The sequence below is a fragment of the Dipodomys spectabilis genome, unplaced genomic scaffold, assembly GCF_019054845.1.
Source record: "Dipodomys spectabilis isolate Male_0828 unplaced genomic scaffold, ASM1905484v1 ptg000190l, whole genome shotgun sequence".
Taxonomy (NCBI): Eukaryota; Metazoa; Chordata; class Mammalia; order Rodentia; family Heteromyidae; genus Dipodomys; species Dipodomys spectabilis.
Window position 1 is genome coordinate 4,999,128 of NW_024870867.1, and position 19,460 is coordinate 5,018,587.

The 19,460-nt window shown below is 36.5% G+C and overlaps 1 protein-coding gene across 1 annotated transcript in view; it reads left to right on the forward strand.

Moving 5' to 3' along the window:
- The window catches only part of Hdac9 (histone deacetylase 9), an 821,624-nt gene that overhangs the window by 408,385 nt on the left and 393,779 nt on the right, over window positions 1-19,460 (forward strand). The window contains exons 3-5 of the mRNA XM_042695799.1: window positions 12,798-13,039; window positions 17,948-18,098; window positions 19,225-19,351. Coding sequence (XP_042551733.1) covers window positions 12,798-13,039; window positions 17,948-18,098; window positions 19,225-19,351 — 520 coding nt within the window. The remainder of the gene's footprint in view (window positions 1-12,797; window positions 13,040-17,947; window positions 18,099-19,224; window positions 19,352-19,460) is intronic.

Genomic DNA, 19,460 nt, shown 5'->3' on the forward strand with positions numbered 1-19,460 from the left:
AAAAACAAAATGCTTTTGTTGAAATCTTATTGCCATTGTGAAGGACTGAAAAAGTAGAGAAGAGCTGAGAATCCAACTTCCTGATCAAAGAGGAGAAGATGGGAGGTTTCCTGAACAGAGTTGTAGATCTGTTATCCCCACTTTTCCTGAATTCTTTAATGTATGTTGCTGTCCTAAAAATATAACTCTATTAGATTACTTTCCACTGGTTTAATATTCTTCTTGCTAGCAGGGCACAAAAACCAACTAAATTTCTTTCATGTTTTATTGTACTATTTTAATTTTGTGCTGGAGCTTGAACTCAATGCCTCACACCCCAGCCCTCACCCTCATAGACTGGCACAGTCTCAAGACTGGCACTCCATCACTTACGACTTTTTGGTGGTTAATTGGAGATCAGAGTCAAATGGATTTTCCTGCTGGGGCTGGCTTTGAGTGGTGATCATCAGATCTCAGCTTCCTGAGTTGATGGGATTACAAATGTAAACTGCTGGTGCTTGGTTTTGGATTTTTATTTTTGAATTACAAAATAATCTTGTTAGATTCTTAGTTCCTATGGTACTAAAGGTCACATTAATTGGCTTTTCTTTCCATGGTGAAAGAAGCTCAGTAAAGCCTCTGCTCAGCTCTGGTGCAGGAAAACACGAGCAAAGCATGCAGAGTTTTAGATCTAAGTGTGTATTACAAATAAACTGGCAATCCGTGTTTGTGTTATGGTTTGTTATGACTGCTTAATTCAAAAGCATATTTGCAGAGAGGGAGTTTGAATTAAGGAAATCAAAATAGTATAGGCTTTGATTAAAAAGTTAGCTTGGTTTAGCTTAAATGTTGATATTTCAAGACCTACTGGTATTTTAGTCATTTGTGGTTATTTTTGCTTCCTGTTCAGACCCCTGGGAAATAAGAGAATTGTAAATCAAAGCCCAGATTGCCTTTTGCATTTATTTTCTTTTCATTTATGCTCCATATTAGTGCACTTTTGGAAAGTAAATGCATGTATAACTCCAACAAAATCACTATGAGGGAGAATTGTGTTTCTGGACTAACCAATTTTCATAATTTTTATAAGAAGTATCACTCTTACTGTTTGCAAATTTACTAATTCTTTTTTATTCTGTGATGATAGTTACATAGGTATTACTAATATTGGGAATAGCTTGGGAATATTTGCATCCCTTGGGCAGAGTTGTTGGTAAATGAGGCAGGCTGTGTTACTATTTTTTCCATTTCTTATTTTTTTATGTTAGACGTTCAGATTTATTAATTTAATATTCTAAAAAGCAATGCACTTTTCCAGACTAGATTTATACTGAAATAATCATAGGCAAAAAACATCAATACCTCCAAAAAAAAAAAGTTAACTGGTACTTTAGGTACGTATTTTAGGTAAAATGTTAAAGTATTGTTGCTTAAGTAACTTGATATATTTTTTCCTTATTTATTAATTTAATTCTTCATCTTTTAAATTGGACTATACAAATTTTAGTTTACAGTTTGCCTGTTTTGGTCTTATTTTGTAACAATAGCATATGAGGTAGTAGTCCACAGATTAGGCATTATTGTTTGGTATTTCAGGCTGCAGCCTACTGAGCAACCAGCCTGAATAGGTGTTGTATTTATCTTTGAGCTTTCCCTATCACACTTAATTGGTTGAAAAATGTCAACATATTGAGGATTTTTCTTTTTTTGATTGTCTTCAAATTCTTGTACAAGAGTGTTTCAACTTACTAGGACTATTTATCTCAGTCGCACCTGGTTACATCATTTTCTTTCACCCATTTATCCTATTCCCACATATCTCCTTGTTACTAATTCTATTTTCATGTATGCACGTCAATTATTATGGCTGTATTCATCCACCATTCCCCTCTTCATTCATCCACCTCCTCCCATTAAACTTCATTCACACAGTCCAAACATGTTTTAGCTTCCTGTTAGTTGTTCAAAGGGCTTACCTCATGGAATCTCACTCTTATGTATACCATACTTTAGCCAGTTTGTGTATGTATGAATCTAGCTTTGTATGTGTTTACATATGTGTTTATATTTTTAGATCGAACATCCACATATAAGAGAAAATATAAACCCTTTATCTTTTTTATGTTAGACATTCAGATTTATTAATTTAATATTCTAGAAAGCCTGGCTTACTTCACTCAGTTTTACTGAGTTTTAATAGATAACTTGGGCTAAGGAAAATGAAAAATGACATTATGAATGGAAAACCTGGTGATTGTTTTCAAATGGTTATTGGTTGCCAGAATAAGTCATGTTGCTTGCTTATCAATAGTGTAAGTGTATATATATATATATGTATATATATATATATATACACATATATATATGTATATATAATATAGTATATATCTGAAACTCAGGTATTCAAAAATCTCAATATTACGTTTGGATTTTAATTGGCTATGCATGTATGTGACAAATGTGAATATGTCTGAGTTTCTAATCTATCTACCTATCATCTATGTTCCTTCATTCTTTCTTGGTATGTACTCAAGCATTTCTGTGTCCTCACATTGTAGTAGCATCACAAAATATATTCCTGCCCTCATGGAAGATAGTAGAATAATGAAGAAGATAGATAAAAAAAATATTAGGAAAATAACTACAAAATTTAGTAGGAATATTTAGTAGGACTAAGTAAGATACCTTACACTGAATTATGTTCTAGCTGGGATAGGAAAGATAAATAAGACTTGGCCTAGAAAAATAGCTGGGATTGAGGGGAATGTTTTCAAAAGAGAGAAACTCTGTGGTGGCTCAGGAGAAGAACATGGCATGCTCAAGGAACGGAAAGCATGTGTGTGTGAGTACTGTGAAGTGTGTGTTGTTGAGACTGGAGACCAAGAAAGTGCACAGGAACTGTGGAGGAATGAGTTGGCCTTGTGTATGATCAGTGGTGTACAGTGGGTGTTAGAGGGCGAATAGGCAGTGGTAGAAGAGAGATAGTGCTCATACCACTGCTGGTCGGAGCTGTACAACTGCGTCATACCTCTGGAATCAATGTGTAGGAAGAAAATAGAATTGTCACCACATAGAAAGCAAATAAAGTCTGAGACTGGAAGAAGTTGCCATGGAGATTTCCATGTAGGAAAAAAAAAGAAAATAGTATTTTTATGAAGTATAGTTACTAAGATGAAGAATTAAAGACTAGTTACTAGAGGAACAAAATACAAAATGCAGACAGATATCAGACGTAACTCTGTCCTCAGTCAGCTTATTCTGGAAACTGCCCACAGAATATAAAGAATGAACTGGAAAGAAAATTATGGAATTGTTTTTGTTTAAGTGTATACTAGTGCAAGTAAGGGATTGTGTACAGGTGGTAGCAGACAAGGGAAATACAAAGGTGATTTAAATGACTATTTAAGGAGTTCTTATATTTAGTCACTAAAGCCTGTGAATTCTGCCTGGAAGTCCATACTCTTTATATCCTTACTATTTCCTCCACTTTTGCCCTTTTACTTTATTCATCTGACAGATAGCTAGGCAAGGAGAAAGACAGGGTGACTTGCCCCTAGCCTGCATTTCCACAATTTCCATCGTCACTATATAAATGGAATTTTTTCTTGATTTTCCCCCTTTGAAATGTATCATGTCAATTAGCACTCAGGAAGAGAAGGGAATAGTCTCACATCCCACTGGTGGTGAAACACTTGCCTCTTCAGCTTCTTCCACACTACCTGCTTGGTGACATTGCGTTGTAACTGTCATTTGTCTGTTTTTCTGGCTTGACATACTATTTGTGTCCAGTTTGATGTCCCACCAATCCAGGAGAACTTTCATCTTCCTTTACCCTTGTCCTTTGTCCTTCTCCCTTGATTTTTACCTCTTGTCTTGATAGCAGTATCAAGATGGTCAGGCAACCATGCTTTTCTTTTTTTCTTTTTCTTTGTATGTGTGTGGGAGAGGGGGTGGCATTCATCAATACTTTTGTTATCATAGATCTATTAGAAAGATCTATTAGGAGATCTACTAGAAGGACATAATGTTTTTCAGGCATACTTTCTATGGTAGTAGAGTATACCTGTCAGGCATTAGTAGAAGTGTTATAAAGAACATGCTCATTGATAATTAGAATTTTTTTTAAAAGTCTAACAAACTATGCTTTCTTTTCAAAGTCTTTTTCTACTCTGGCTGGAATACTCAGTGGCTCTTCCTTCTCCCCCTCCCCCTCCCCCTCCTCCTCCTCCTCCTCCTCTCCTCCTCATCTCCCTCCTCCTCCTCTTCATGTCCCTCCTCCTCCTCCTCCTCCTCCTCCTCATACCCCCCCCTCCTCCTTTTCTTCTCTAGTTTTTTCTCACACCTCTACCCTCAAGTTAGATATTTATTTATTTATTTAGACAGTCCTAGGGCTTGAACTCAACTCAGGGCCTGGGCGCTGATCCTGAACCTCTTTATGCTCAAGGCTGGCACTCTGACCACTTGAGCCACAGTGCCACTTCCGGCCTTTTCTGAGTAGTTTATTGGAGATTAATTCTCATGGACTTTCCTGCCTTGACTTGCTTTGAACTGAGATCCTCAGATCTCAGCCTTCTGAGTAGCTACGATTACAAGCTTACACCACAGGTGCCTGTCTTACTTTTCGTGTGTGTGTGTGTGTGTGTGTGTGTGTGTGTGTGAGAGAGAGAGAGAGAGAGAGAGAGAGAGAGAGAGAGAGAGAGAGAGAGAGAGAATGAATGAACTGGGGCTTAACTCCAGACTCAGCATTGCTGGAGGCTACTTTGCTCAAGGCCACTTGAGCCACAGTTCCACTTCAGATATTTCGTGGTTAATTGGAGGTCAGGGTCTCAGACTTTTCATGCCCAGACTAACTTTGAACCATAATTCTCAGATCTCAGCCTCCTGCATAGCTACATGTTTAAATTTTTATATAATACACAATGAATATAATAATGACTACATTTGTTTACCCTTCCTCCCTCCATTCATAACTCCCCCACCCCCAAGTGACAGGCACTCTCCAACGTATTTCCACTTCCAGGTATTCATGTTTTGATAAACAATAGTACATTCGTTTTTCAGAGGAGTTATACTTTTGGATTGCTACGCTGTCTGGTATACTCAATGGCTCTTCTTTTTAAAAAAGACATCTGCCCAACACATAATATACTGTATTATTTTCAGTTATGTGCTTATCCTATGACTTCCTCTTGTCCATAGAACACTGTTGCATTCTTTTCAACCCTATGGTATGCTCTCTTCATTATGAGTTCTGATAAGGAAGGCCAGCATCATAGTTCTCATTTCTATTCTCATTATATTCAGCTGGGTAATAGCATTCATTCCAAAAGTGTTTGTTGAATTAAAATGATGAGAAAGGAAGCCGTTGGACAAGGAGCATCATGTAAGTAAAAGGTGAAGACTGGGATGCAGCCATTTGAAAGGTACCAGGAGGTGAGCCTCAAGCGGGGTGAAGGAGGGGCTGTGAAAGTCAGCTGATCGATTTTTGGGCAACTTGCACTTGCACTTAATGTGCAAGTTTGGAAAAAACTAGTTGAAAGACAGGCTTGTTTAAGAAAAGAAAAACAGAAAAGGACAACTTTGCAGATACCGGCCACCTCTATCCTGTTGCAGACTTTGGGGAACTAGAGCCCCAAAGCTCCATTTCCTAGATTACCTTGCCGGGGAGAGAGTAGCTTTGGCAAATGGAAATACGTTGTGACTGTGGAACCTGAAGAGAAAGATGGTGGCATCCACAGGGTATGAGGAAGTGATCAGACTTTTTTACACCATTGAACTCACGGCTCCCTGTTCTAGCCCGCGAGGCTGGATTAGTGTGCTGGCCTGACCAGGCCGTCTAGTGGAAATAAAAAGCATTGAGGACCAACGAGGACCAGGGATGTGTCTGAAGTGGTAGGAGCAAAGGCACAAGACACTCGGTTCAATCCACAGAGAAACAAAAACAAACAAACAAACAAACTAAGCAACTCACAATGAAAACTGCACTCATATTTTTATGCCAGCTGAACAGATGGCCAGTAGAATTGTGTATATGCATACAAAAGGTTTCATGTACAGTGAATTCAAACCCAGTCCTCATTGGTCTCAGGTATCATTCTAGCAAGTTAAATGCAGTGTAGGGAGGGGGCAAATTCTGTGGCATATAAGCTGGCATCAGCTCATATCTTGGTATTGGACATGGTATCATAAGGATAATTGTTGATGTATTTAAAAAAATAGAACTAGTGTCTTGGCAGAGACTGAAGTCAAGCAGCAGAGATACAAAAAGGTTCATAAGAGCAAAAGTCCACTATTATTGATCTTTTATATTAGGGGTTTCCTGCAGATTTTGTTATGTATTTAAATTATTATTTGGTCTATACCTTGAGGAAGCCTTGATTGCACTTGCCTTGAGGCAGCTACTACACCATATTTTCCCAACCCCCAAACTAGTGATAGTAACGACCTAGTTCATCAGACAACATTAAAGCAGAAAATGTCAGCCTCTCTCAGTGAGTAAAAAATCAGCAGTTTCCAACTCCCACAGGTTTCTGTATACCAAAGGAAAATTGGAAAAAGCAGATATGATGATCAGAGAAAAATTTGTTTCCAGAAGTCTTAGTTCTTATATCCTCTTATACATAAACAGGTAATTCTGTATCTAATTGGTTCTGGCTAGCACTGTTGATACCTATCTTGAGTGGTAGCCTCTGTAATTACAATTACTAACTGAATTCGTTAAGCATAGTTCCAATGTTCAGAGTCATGTTAAGTAGAAAAGTTCACCAAATAAATGACCCACAAAAATTGGTAGTGAGAACGTGTCTTTGCCAATGTGTGTGTGTGTGTGTGTGTGTGTGTGTGTGTGTGTGTGCACGAGGTGTGGGTATGTGAATACTGTTATTTTGAACTTCAGTACTTTGAGAGCAACATGAACTCTACTCTCTCTTAAGCTGTCATGATGATTTTATATGGACATAATTGTGTCCTTAGACTGCTTGTTTTGTTGTTGTTGTTTTTTCCATCGCTGAGTTTATAAGTTGTTCACTTGATGGTTTCTTGTTCGTGAGCCAGTGGATAAAGCAACCACACTCCTGGTTGTGAATGCTGAAACCTCTCTGCATACCTGTTCCAGGAACAGAAGCATCAAAAGAGAGGAATTACGCTGCTCGATTTATCCTCAGTGCTTTGAATTAACTCTTCACTGCTGTGATACTGAAAAATCTAAACAAAACATTCTCATAGAAATTTAATTAAATTAAACAAGGTTGTGTAAACAAATATAATTGCTAAAACCTGTATGATCTGCAATTTTGTTTTAACTTTTGAAATAGGAGGTTTTTAATTTACAAGTTAATATTTATTTATTTTTCTTAAAAATCGCATCCATTGTTAAACATTAAAGAATTGCCGGGCCAATCAGAAAAACATTGAAGAAACAACAGCATTTTATAAAATGATCATTAAGATTAGTTAATGGACAAAAGTAAGAGTTTTAGCTGGGCACTAGTTATTTATTAATTAGAAAAATGTTAAATAATATGACATACATTTTGCATGCATTTCAGAAAAGATTAAATCCAAGTAATTGAGTTATGTCACCACTATTTCTCAAGTGTGCCATGAGGTGTTGAAATCTATTTAAAAACAAAACAAAACATGAATCCTCCGTAACTAAGGCTAATCCTAATAATTGTCATCAACTTCCTTCTAAGTTATGTCACTGGCCACCTGTTCGGAGTAATTTGTGAGGGATTTCACATGTTGCTCAACAAATAATGTTATGAACAGAGATAATACCACTTATCCACTGTTAAAACTGCTGGCTAATTTGTCCCTGTAATGCAGTATGTCTTGCAGCTCTTGACAATGCCCTTGTCTTTCCCATTCTGTGATCTGAAAGTTACTGTGATTGTAACTTGCTGAAATCTCACCCTAGTATTGGGTTACTATTATTGCTTCAAGGGAGCAAGATGTAAGACAAACCCAACTGCCTGGGAATATGATAAGCCTTTGTCACCCCCAATGCAGTTAGTACTGAAAATAGAAAGAATGGCTGTGATACAGTTATGATTAGGCAGAGATGAGCTATTGTCCAAATGACAGAAACGAATGCAGCAGGCCAAAGATGACCTACCCAGAACCACGAGTTTCTTGATTGCCATTTCTCTTAGAGTTTGATGAAATATTCATGCCTTTGTGCTCTCCTTTCTGCGAGCACTATTGATTTCTTGTATAAATGCTGCTATATTTAGTCTAGACAAATGGAATGTGGATTGCTGCTGAATAAATTGGATGAAAGACTGGGATCTTGCCTGCCGTGTTCTCTCAGTCTTGGGCAATTATTTATAATCAAGAGCAGTTTTTGTAAGTTGAGGGCGATTTTTCACAATTTAGTGATTAGTCTCCGAACAAAGACAAGCAGTTAGGCACAATCATTTCTGTTGGGATAGCAGGTTAAGAAGTCAAATTACCCTTTGAGATTTACAATAACCATTTCAGAGACTTTGGAGATAGTTTTCCTTATCTTTTTTCTTTTTGAAAAAAAAATAAGCATTTGATGTTTGTAGATAATCAACAATAGGAATTCTAATAAGCCAAGACCTCTCTTGAATTTTTACATTTTGTCTTTATAGCGTTAATTTCTGAGCTTTGTTATTGGGATTCCCATGTTTAAAAGTGAAGGCTACAGTTTGACTTTATAGAATGATGAAGTATATCATTAACAGCCATTTGGTTTGGTATTGTGCCAACCCTTTAAGTTAATGCTCAAAATCTCATATTACTCTAGAGGCTTTACTGAAAGTTCTATGTTAGCACAGCTAGGAGATCTTAGAAGCTGTCATCTTTAGTGGCTTTCGAACTAGTCACAACTAATTTATTTTCTTTCTCAAATATGTCTTAGAAGGCATGGTTTATCACACTATAGTTTATTAATAATCAATTTTCCCATTCTCAATGGTGTTTCAGATAACTTCTGACTAATATATTTTAAAAAAATCTGTGTATCGTGGGTGCCAGTGTCTATAATCCCAGCTCTTCAGGAGGTTGAGACCTGGAGGATCACAGTTTAAAAACAGCCCAGGCAATAAAGACGGTGAGACACTTATGTCCAGTTAACTAGCAAAATGCCAGACTATAGGCATGGCCCAAGTGGATAGAGCACCAACTCTGAGAGAAAAATCTGAGCAGCAGGAGCATGAGGGTCTGAGTTAAAACCTGGAACAAAAAAAAAAAATGAAGGGGAGAAGTTGGATTGGTAGGATGTGGAGAGTTGCACTTATCCATGGAATGGTTACTGTTTGAACAACCACTTAATGATAATAAAATATAATTTAGAAAAGAAAAGACGATAATAAAGTTAGCCATCAGTGTAGGTACACCATATAGTTTAAATGTCATGTGAGGGCATTTAGTGCTTCAGTATGTGAAACATTTTCATTTGTAGACAGAGTTTCTGTTAGGCCTTTTAAACTTGTTGAATCATGGTTCCCTAATCCTGAATCTTCAAATCTAAGATACTAATAGGGATGTGGTTAGAATGTCAAGTTACAATTTTGAAAAATGCAGGTAAATACAAAAGAAAGGATCATTCATATTTACCTCCAAATTATAATGATCCTCTGTTATCTGAGCCATCAGACATTGTGAGGAGAATTCGCCAGCTATTGTGACTGAAATCCTGAGTATATATGCTCAGAATTCCAAGATTGAAATTTTTGTCTTTGACTCTGTGTGTGTGTGTGTGTGTGTGTGTGTGTGTGTGTGTGTGTGTGTGTGTGTGTGTGTGTGTGTGTGTGTGTGTGTGTGTGTGTGTGTGTGTGTGTGTGTGAACTCAGGGCCTGAATGCTGTCCTTGAGCTTTTGTGGTCAGGGCTAACGATCTACCACTTGAGATACAGCTGCACTTTGGGCTTTTTGATGGTTAATTAGAGATAAGAGTCTCAAGGACTTTTCTGCCTGACTGATTTCAAACAGTGGTCCTCAGATCGGAGCCTCCTGAGTAACTAGGATTACAGGTATGAGCCACCAATGTTGCCTGGTCCGTCTTCCACTTTTTATTTTTATTTTATTATTATTATTATTATTTTTGTCAGTCGTGGGGTCTGAACTCTGGGCCTGGGCACTGCTCCTTAGCTATTTTAGCTCAAGGCTAGCACTCTACAACTTGAGCCACAGTGCCACTTATGGCTTTTTTCCGCTTGTGTGGTGCTGAGGAATCGAATCTAGGGCCTCATGCATGCAAAGCAAGCACTTTACCTCTGAGCCACCTTTCCAGCCCTGTCTTTCACTTTTTAAATGACCAACCTATGTCTAGAATAAGGGAGGCCTGGGACTTTAAGGGTCAATGAATTTTACAATGTTAATTATATTAACATTGTTTAAATGGTTGTCATAATATAAATGCCACTTTCTATGTCTTTTTCACTTTTATTATAATAGTAATTTTAATATTTTCAAAAACCTTATTTTTAGTGGTTACATATATTTCTACCAAATGGATGTAACATATTTTGTTTAGACATTTTCTTGTAGTAATTTCAATTATAAAAAATAATGCTCCAGTAAACAGTGTAATATTAAACTTTTAAAAAATATCCATTAGAATTACTTCTATAAGATTTAGTTCTAGACATGGCAAGCTTGCATCAAATAATAGTAGGAACATCTGGCACTTCTTGATACATATTACAATATTAATTCTGTCACTTTATATCAATGGTCAGTGCTACTTGCAATACAAAATTTTACATATTACATTCTTATGCTGTACAGTGGGGCATTGTGTACATAGTCACATGTCTAATTCCTATACATAATACTTAATAAATGCATGTGAGTTTTTATTTATAATTTGCAGTTATTTACTAGTGAAGATAAATTCAGCTGCTGAGGTATATGCTTTAATAATGTTTTACAGGTTTTAATGTTTTATTTTCTAACATTTTATAGAAATCACATACCATTTTATTTTCATGTTTGCTCTTTAATATTTTTTGCATTGTTAACTACTAAGTATTGATGGTTTACTGTAATATCTATGAGATTTCCATTTTACATAATAAAAAAATCCACAGCAAAGCTTCCATATATGCAGTGAGCACTTTGAATAGGTGATCCTTTATTGCCATTATTATAATGATCTCCAATTTACTGAGGCCCAGTAGAGTTACGAACTTCCTGGGTTTGCACAGGTAGGAGAACAGGCATGTAGATGTAAAAGCAGAGGTTGAAAGCTAGCAGCCTACGTATTACAGCTGAGTAACAGACTATTTGTTTTCTTCCCAGAACATGTAATTCTTTTGTATAATTTTTCAATTAAAATTTGGTTATTTCTGATTATATTACATGTTTTGTTCACCCATAAATGGTTAGATCTGAGTAGCGACTTTCTCCTTTTGATTTGATATCTTACCTATCCACATTTTCTTCCAAAAATCTCCTATTTTGTTAATATCAATTATTTTGCTTAATTGAAGACTTTCTTGATTCCTTGAGGTGATACTCATACTGAAAATAGTTAACTACAGGTTTGGGATAGGCACTGACCAATCAGAATGCACGCCAGCCATAAAAGTCTGGAACTTCTAAATATCTAGCCAGTTTGTAAACTTTCTTGAATAAACCATTCTTTTAGGAGCATTTATGTTCAGCATTTTAAACACATTGCCTAATTTAATTTTGAGTAATTTAAATATTATCTTCTGTAATTATCCGAAGATCGTCTTCGTATGTTCTGATTAAATACATTTTAAGTTCCCCATACATTTTTCTGTCTAGTTTCTTTTATGAATGAAGTTACTGAGATACACATGATCACTCTTTAAACACTAGCCCTTACAAACTCAGACACTGTCACTCAGTATTTAGATCTGGTTCCTTTGCTCTTGTTGATTCCATTTCTCGTATTGTAGTCTTTCTCTGCTAAGTCTCAAAGTACTAAAAATACATTTCAATTCAAGCTTAAGTTTTTAAGGTAGAATGATCTGATGCTGATTACAAAACGAATGTTCATAAGTGCACACATTGAATGGTTGCAGAATTTCTCTCTTATATAACATCTTTCCCTTATCATTACACTTCTTGGTACTAAGTTGATTTAATTTGGGTAAGTTCTTCAGTAGAGTAGGGTGTGTGTGTGTGTGTGTGTGTGTGTGTGTGTGTGTGTGTGTGTGTGTGTGCGTGTGCACACATGTGCTTCTACTGGGGCTTGAACTCAGGGTGTGGGTACTGTTCCTGAGCTTTTGTGTTCAATACTAGCATTCTACCACTTGACATACAATTCTACTTTCAGCTTTTTTGGGTGGTTAATTGGAGGTAACAGTCTCATGGACCTTCCTTCTCAGGCTAGCTTTGAACTGTGATCCTCAAATCTCAGCCTCCTGATTTGCTAGGATTACAGGCATGAGCCACTGGCACCCAGCTCAATGCAGAAGTGTTCTTTCATTTATTTTTTTCTAGTCCTACAGCTTGAACTTAGGGCCTGGACCCTTCCTCTGAGCATGATCATGGCTAGCATGCTGCTATTTGAGCCATAGCTCCACTTCTAAGAATATGTTTTGTATTTGGCTTTCATACTAGTAAATAATTGAATCTCTCTTTGATTTGAAAAAGCAATGTACATAATTCTTGGTAGAATACGAATTGTTGAATAAAAATTTGCAGATGGTCTCTTTATCAAAATCACTTACACAGAAACCTTTTTATCATTATAAAAATGTCACACTCACCGACTTGAATTTTACTGTGCAGTGTATAGTATATATATGTATTTACCCCCTTAGTCAGTATACTGAGTTTCTTTATTCTCCTTTCTCTTGCTTCTTTCCTGCTGTCCAGTGGATGTGAAGTCAGAGGTCCCTGTGGGCCTGGAGCCCATCTCACCTTTAGACCTAAGGACGGACCTCAGGATGATGATGCCAGTGGTGGACCCTGTTGTCCGGGAGAAACAACTGCAGCAGGAATTACTTCTTATTCAGCAACAGCAGCAAATCCAGAAGCAGCTTCTGATCGCAGAGTTCCAGAAACAGCATGAGAACTTGACACGACAGCATCAGGCTCAGCTTCAGGAGCACATAAAGGTAGCAAATGTGTCTGCTTCTGACCTTTTCAGTGAGGGTGTCTGCACCACGACATGAGCATAACAAGTAAGAGTGTCTGCACCACGACATGAGCGTAACAAGTAAGAGTGTCTGCACCATGGCATGAGCGTAAGAAGCCCCCAGAGGAGCACTGAAGGGGGAGCTGCACTGTGATTATCACATGGCGCAGTAACGGGAAGGAAATGGTGTTTGTCCTGGTGGAACCCTTGGAAGAGAATCTAATAACCTGCTGGGCTTTTTCAGAGGCTTCTCCTGCCTTCCTATCCTTTAGCTTGCGTTGAGTGGTCCTAGGGAACAGGAGCTTCTTAATCTTGTTTGAGTGTCTACCATATGTTCTTTCTTCCCATATACTCACAACCAACAGGAGCCACGAGTCCATAAAATTCCACTTCATGTTTCTAAAGAATCCGCATGTACTATTTATCAGAAAGGATATATTTGATTCTTTATGTAAACAGAGAGCTCACTGGTTTTATATTCAATCTTTGGTCAGCAAATAAATGTTCTGAGTATGCGCTCATCTTTCTTATAAGAAGGATTTCATAGAATACAGTTTCAAAAATCACAGCATAATAAAAGTTCAGTGGGATTTATATGGAGAAACGTGAAAATATTTCAATTTTTATAGACTGTAGATAACAATTTGTTGAAAGAATTTTGAAAGTAGTTGACATTTGAGAATCAAGTTGTTTAAATTATTCCTGGAGAAATGTATATATATCTGAATTTTTTATGATACAGCTTTATTATTTTTGATTATTTTAGATATGCTTATAGAGTTATTTCTTTTTTTGTGTGTCTTCATAAAGACATACTATTTTGGCTTTGTCTACATTTATTGTCAATGAATTAACAAAGACATTAAAAATGAGGGTGGTTTAGTTTGATTTTAAAGAGATACTAAATTCAGTGTGTTATAACAGCATTATAAAAGCATAAGCATAGTTAGAGGTAGGGACTCAAGCTGGTATAGCAAATATGAGACCCTGAGTTCAAATCCAAGCACTGCAAATAAAAGCATAAAATATTTATAATAAAATTATTTATATATCCAACTGTTTCAGAGCATGTAAATATATATCAATATAATAAATTATGATTATATTACATTTTGCTTTATTAAACTCTATTCTTCTAGGCACTTAATATATCACTTGCATATCAAGTACAAGCACCCGAATGTGTTACTAATATGGAAAACGGATCTTTGTTAATACTATATAGTTTTATTATGTTAATGTTACAATGTCTGATAAGGTAAAAATATGTTCCTTTTGTTCCTTATTTTATAAGATATTTTCTTAAGCTGGAAGGCCTGTATTATTTTATTTTGCCTAACAAAGCATCTTCATCACTTGTTAAACTTAACTAAAATAACTTATACATAGTATTGATACCTCAAAAACAGTCCTGAGAGGTGGCTTATGGTAATAATCTTAGCTACTTGGGAGGCAGATATTGGGACAATCATAGTTTGAAACCAGCCAGGACAAAAGAAAGTAAAAGTTAGTGAGACCCTCCTCTCAGTGAAAAGGCGGGGCATAGTAGTGAGCATCTGTTGTTCTGACTCAGCAGGATACATAACAGAGGACACTCACAGTCCAGGGTAGGCCAGGCAAGAAAAGCCACACCTTATCTGAAAAATAATTAAAGCAAAAGAGCTGGAGTTTGGCTCAAGTAGTAAAGTGCCTGCCTGGCAAGCACAAGGCCCTGATTTCAAATCCCTACCACCCGTCACCCGCCCTACCCCTGTGCCCCCGCCACACACACAAAGAAAAATTAAAAATAAATCTGTGTGCATACTCAATCCTACAAACCTTGCTACTTGGGAAGTAAGAGAATAGTAGGGCAAGGTTCAAGGCCAGTGTGGGCAAAAAGTTCACCATACCTCATCTCAATTAACAACTGATAGTTTTGGCCCAGGTCTGTCATTTCAGCTGTGAGGGACGCGGCAGGATTATGCTTCCAGTCCAGCCTGTACAAAAATGTTTATGAGACCCTATCACAATAGAAAAAGACAGATATGATAGAATGAGTGCCTGCCAAGCATCTGTAAAGGCTTAGGTTCAAACCCTAGTACTACCAAAAAACTAAAATAAAGTGAAAACAAGACTGAGGATCTTGTGAAATCAGTAGCTCATGACTACATTTTGAAACCTGAGAAATCTTTCTTTAGTTAGTGAATTTATATTGGAATAAATGCTGAACATGATTTCAAATTGACCTTTAAAACAATAATCGGAACATTGCTGTCTAGATGTCTTTCCAGGCATGTTAGGTTGGCATAGATGCTCCAGAGAATTTCTCTTCTTCATTGTAGTTTAAGATCTAAAGAACTGGAAGGTCCATTTACTGCCCCAAGTGAGTCACGTTTTCCTGACTAGTGGGCAAGGCTGATGAGCTATTAGTACTATTAGTTAATCATCTTTAAGTGTTTTATCCTTTATACTTAGTGTCTGCTGTGACTTCAAGATTAAGGTATTTATTAGTTGATTATACTCAAAAGCCAATAACACAAGTAGATTTCTCAGTTTTTTTAGTTGCCACAAACACAGTGAGTCGATTTATTGACATCTGGAAAATGTTGGAAAAGAAGCTCTTAAGAGAATAAGGATTATGAGATAGCTAAGAGGAAAATTTAGCTTCTAAAGTGATTTTCCAAAGTAATAAGTTCTTTTCTCAAAAACTGAAGACATATTTAAGACTTCCTTTTTAAAATTTGGAAGTTGTTTGCTTTTTTTTTAGCTTTTTATTTTATTTTGTTTTGACACTTTCTTATGGGTGAGGCTAAAAGCTGATGCTTTTAACATTCAGATAGATTTTATGTGTTAGATTTTATGTGTATGAGGAAGGTAGGATGAGTGATTTTTGAGTCTTGGGCTTCTGTAATGATCACCATCTGGTGTTGGATACTATTATCCCATTTTCCATCTAGTACACTAAGGTACAGAGAAATCATGTAGGTTTCCATTCCATACTAAGCTACACAGCTGGTGTGCACTGCTCCAAGATTTGGAGTCTTGCCTTGTTTGCCCTCATGTCCCTAAATCATTCTGTCAAGTTCAAGGGCCAGAACATCTGGAAACAGAGGGTAAAGTTTTATTTCTGTTTTATTTAAACTTCTCGCTGCCAATCTTTGCAGTTAATAGTTATGGCAATTAAAAACTGTGCTTTTTATATCATTATAAAGTTCAATTATAATAAGATTTGGATAAAGCACTGGGTCAATTTGGCCAATATCTGTATAGAATTATCATTAAAACAGGGTACAGTTAGAGTTATTGATTTCATTTTTCTTGGTCCTAGGGATTGAACCCCTAGTCTCCCTTATGCTAGACAAGCACTCAATAGCTTGATGCAAGCTCTCAGCATTTTGATTGTTTGTTTATTGAGATAGTGTCTCCCTAGCTTTGCATAAACTGGTGTCTAACTTGTCATCTTCCTGTCTTTATCTCTTAAGTAGCTGAGATTATTGGCTTCTACTATCTTCAGCCTCAGGGTTATAATTCTCTTGTGTGTGTGTCCAGTTGTTTTCAACTTTAATTTTTTTATGGTCAAGGTGATGTACAGAGGGGTTACAGTTACATAAATAAAGTAATAAGTACATTCTTAAGCAATGGTAGACTATCTAAAAGAGTATCATTTGTGTGTTTGGTGTATCGAAGTCAAAACTTCAATATTTTCTATTAAGAGCCACCTTTTATCATAAAGAATAATCAGAAATTCTCCTAAAGATATTCTTTGGTATTGGTGAAGCTATGATGATGGACCAACAAAGCTTCCTGCTTGCTGTTCCAGAGGGGGCCTGAAATCAATGTATAGCTTTTTGATTTGTGTTCTTTTACTTTCTGGGATATGTTAGAGTTTTAGGGACCACTATAATAAAAAAAATGCATGAAATGTTACAGATTTACATGTTCAAGCCTAAAAATTAATTTTCTATCCTTATGAATGTGATATGTGAAAGAGGGTTTTTTTTGTTTTTGTTTTTTGTTTTTTTTTTTAATCTTACATATGATATGCCAAGGTTCTGAGTGGCGGTTAAGTAACATCTAGATCTCACATCTACACTCAATAGAAATCTTAAATCATTCGTAATCCCTCAGTGGGCACACTTAGTAGTCTTCATAGATGGATATTTCTCAGTCTGAAAAAAAGAATCATGTTTTTCATTATTTGATGATGAATTCAGGGGATTCAGAAAGACAAACAGCAACATATTAAAGTATAGTTTTATTGAAATGATTTCATTTAGATCAGTGTCTTGAATCTAAATTTTTATGTGCTAAATGAAAGATTAAAGACTTCTCCTATTTTGAAAAAGAACCCATTATAGATATGCAGAGTGCCTTACTTAGTCTGTTGAGAACTTTCTCTGTAAGGTTCTGAAATTGTTCATCTTCATTCTATTTCAAGTAGACTTCCCCCAATTGTCACCCATATCTCACCATCATATTCACTGTGATTATTTTTACACCATTTCCCAGAGTAAGAACTAAAGATTTCAATTGTTTATTTATAATGCAGAGAACTTTGTAAATAGACCTGTGGTGGCTTTTGCCTGCACATAGATTTCATATACACGAAAGAAGGTTAGTAGGAGAATAAATATTTAACTGACAGACACCAGTGGGACTTTGGTAATTATTTTTTACAGAGTGGCAAAGGTAATGGAGTTACCTAAAAACTTGCTCGTGGATGATTTAAGACCATCATGTCATTAGTGGCTTGTTTTCAGTTTTAAATAGTTCTTTAAAAATGAGTTGATAAAAATATATGCTAAGTAAAAATTCCAAAAGCTAATAAGACTTTAAAATTTGGGGTAGTCAGAGATGACTATGAAGCGTAAAGAAATTGCACACTCTCATGTCTTTCTCTTCTCGCAAGTTGCAACAGGAACTTCTAGCCATAAAACAGCAGCAAGAACTCCTAGAAAAGGAGCAGAAACTGGAGCAGCAGAGGCAAGAACAGGAAGTAGAGAGGCATCGCAGAGAACAGCAGCTTCCTCCTCTCAGAGGCAAAGATAGAGGACGAGAAAGTAAGAGGAACCAGGGTAAAAGATGGACTCTCTCCCCTCATCTCTAGTTGATCGTCATAGAAAGAAGACTTAGCATGGAATGAAACTTGTCAAAACTGTGTGTTTAGTTCAAGTAATAAATTTCGGACTCAAATGTACAGCTCTAACATTCTCCTACTGGCTCTTTATTCGGTCTGCAGCACATCACAAGAAGTAAACACATGTTGGCACAGCTGTGAATTTTTATTTTTGGACCTTAAAAATAATGTCATGCTAAAGTAATCCCATGTAAGATATCTTGTTTAATAATGAAGTTATGCCCACATCTCCATACTATGCCTAGCTTCTGCCAGTCCAAGTAATTGCTCTGTAAGTCACACCTGGCCTGCGTTTAATTTCTCTGTACTCAGACTTGGGAAGATTTAAGGCAGAATACTTGCAAAAGAACTATCCACAAGAGGGAGACAGATCCAAATAATTCATCATCATTAGGTCAGTTCAAACTCAGGTCGCAGCAAGGTTTAAAACTCAATGACTCAAACTGAAATTTTCAGCAATATTTATTTGTTTAATGCTCAAAGGATTTTTTTTAAATGTTAAGTTTCTCAAACTAGAAACTTGGACAGATCATTGTACAAGGATCTGCTGTGGTACCCCAATACACCTGGTTGTTTTTTTAATAGTGTATTATTCCTCAACAGTGATTTTTAAACTTAAAAATTGTTATTAATTCTAGAGATCCTCTTTCTGCAAAAGCAATTAGAGAACTCATTGAAAGTCTTTTGAAATTGGCAATTTAACTAAAAGTTGCAGAGTACTGTGCTATTTTAAAAGACCTCTTCAGATTCTGATTTCTTTCTCTCTTTCTTTCTTTCTTTCTTTCTTTCTTTCTTTCTTTCTTTCTTTCTTTCTTTCTTTCTTTCTTTCTTTCTTTCTTTCTCTCTTTCTCTCTTTCTCTCTTTCTCTCTTTCTCTCTTTCTCTCTTTCTCTCTTTCTTTCTTTCTTTCTTTCCTTCTTTCTTTCTTTCATTTGCTAGGATGATTTCATATGCTGTGCCCAGTGAAGTTACTTCTTAGTCTCTGTTAGATTATGTGAGGGCATAAGAGGACAGAGCTCACACCCACATCTGTTTCTGTGTGTGTTTCAGGAGCTGTGGCAAGCACAGAAGTAAAGCAGAAGCTTCAAGAATTCCTGTTGAGTAAATCAGCAACAAAAGACACTCCAACTAATGGAAAAAATCATTCCGTGAGCCGCCATCCCAAGCTCTGGTACACGTATGTTCACTGTTTGGCTGCTTTCCTTCCCTGGGGTAGAGTACAGATTCTCTATTTAGCTGACCTGGGTATAAATTCTGGGCCTACCATTTCTCAGTTGTATAGCTGT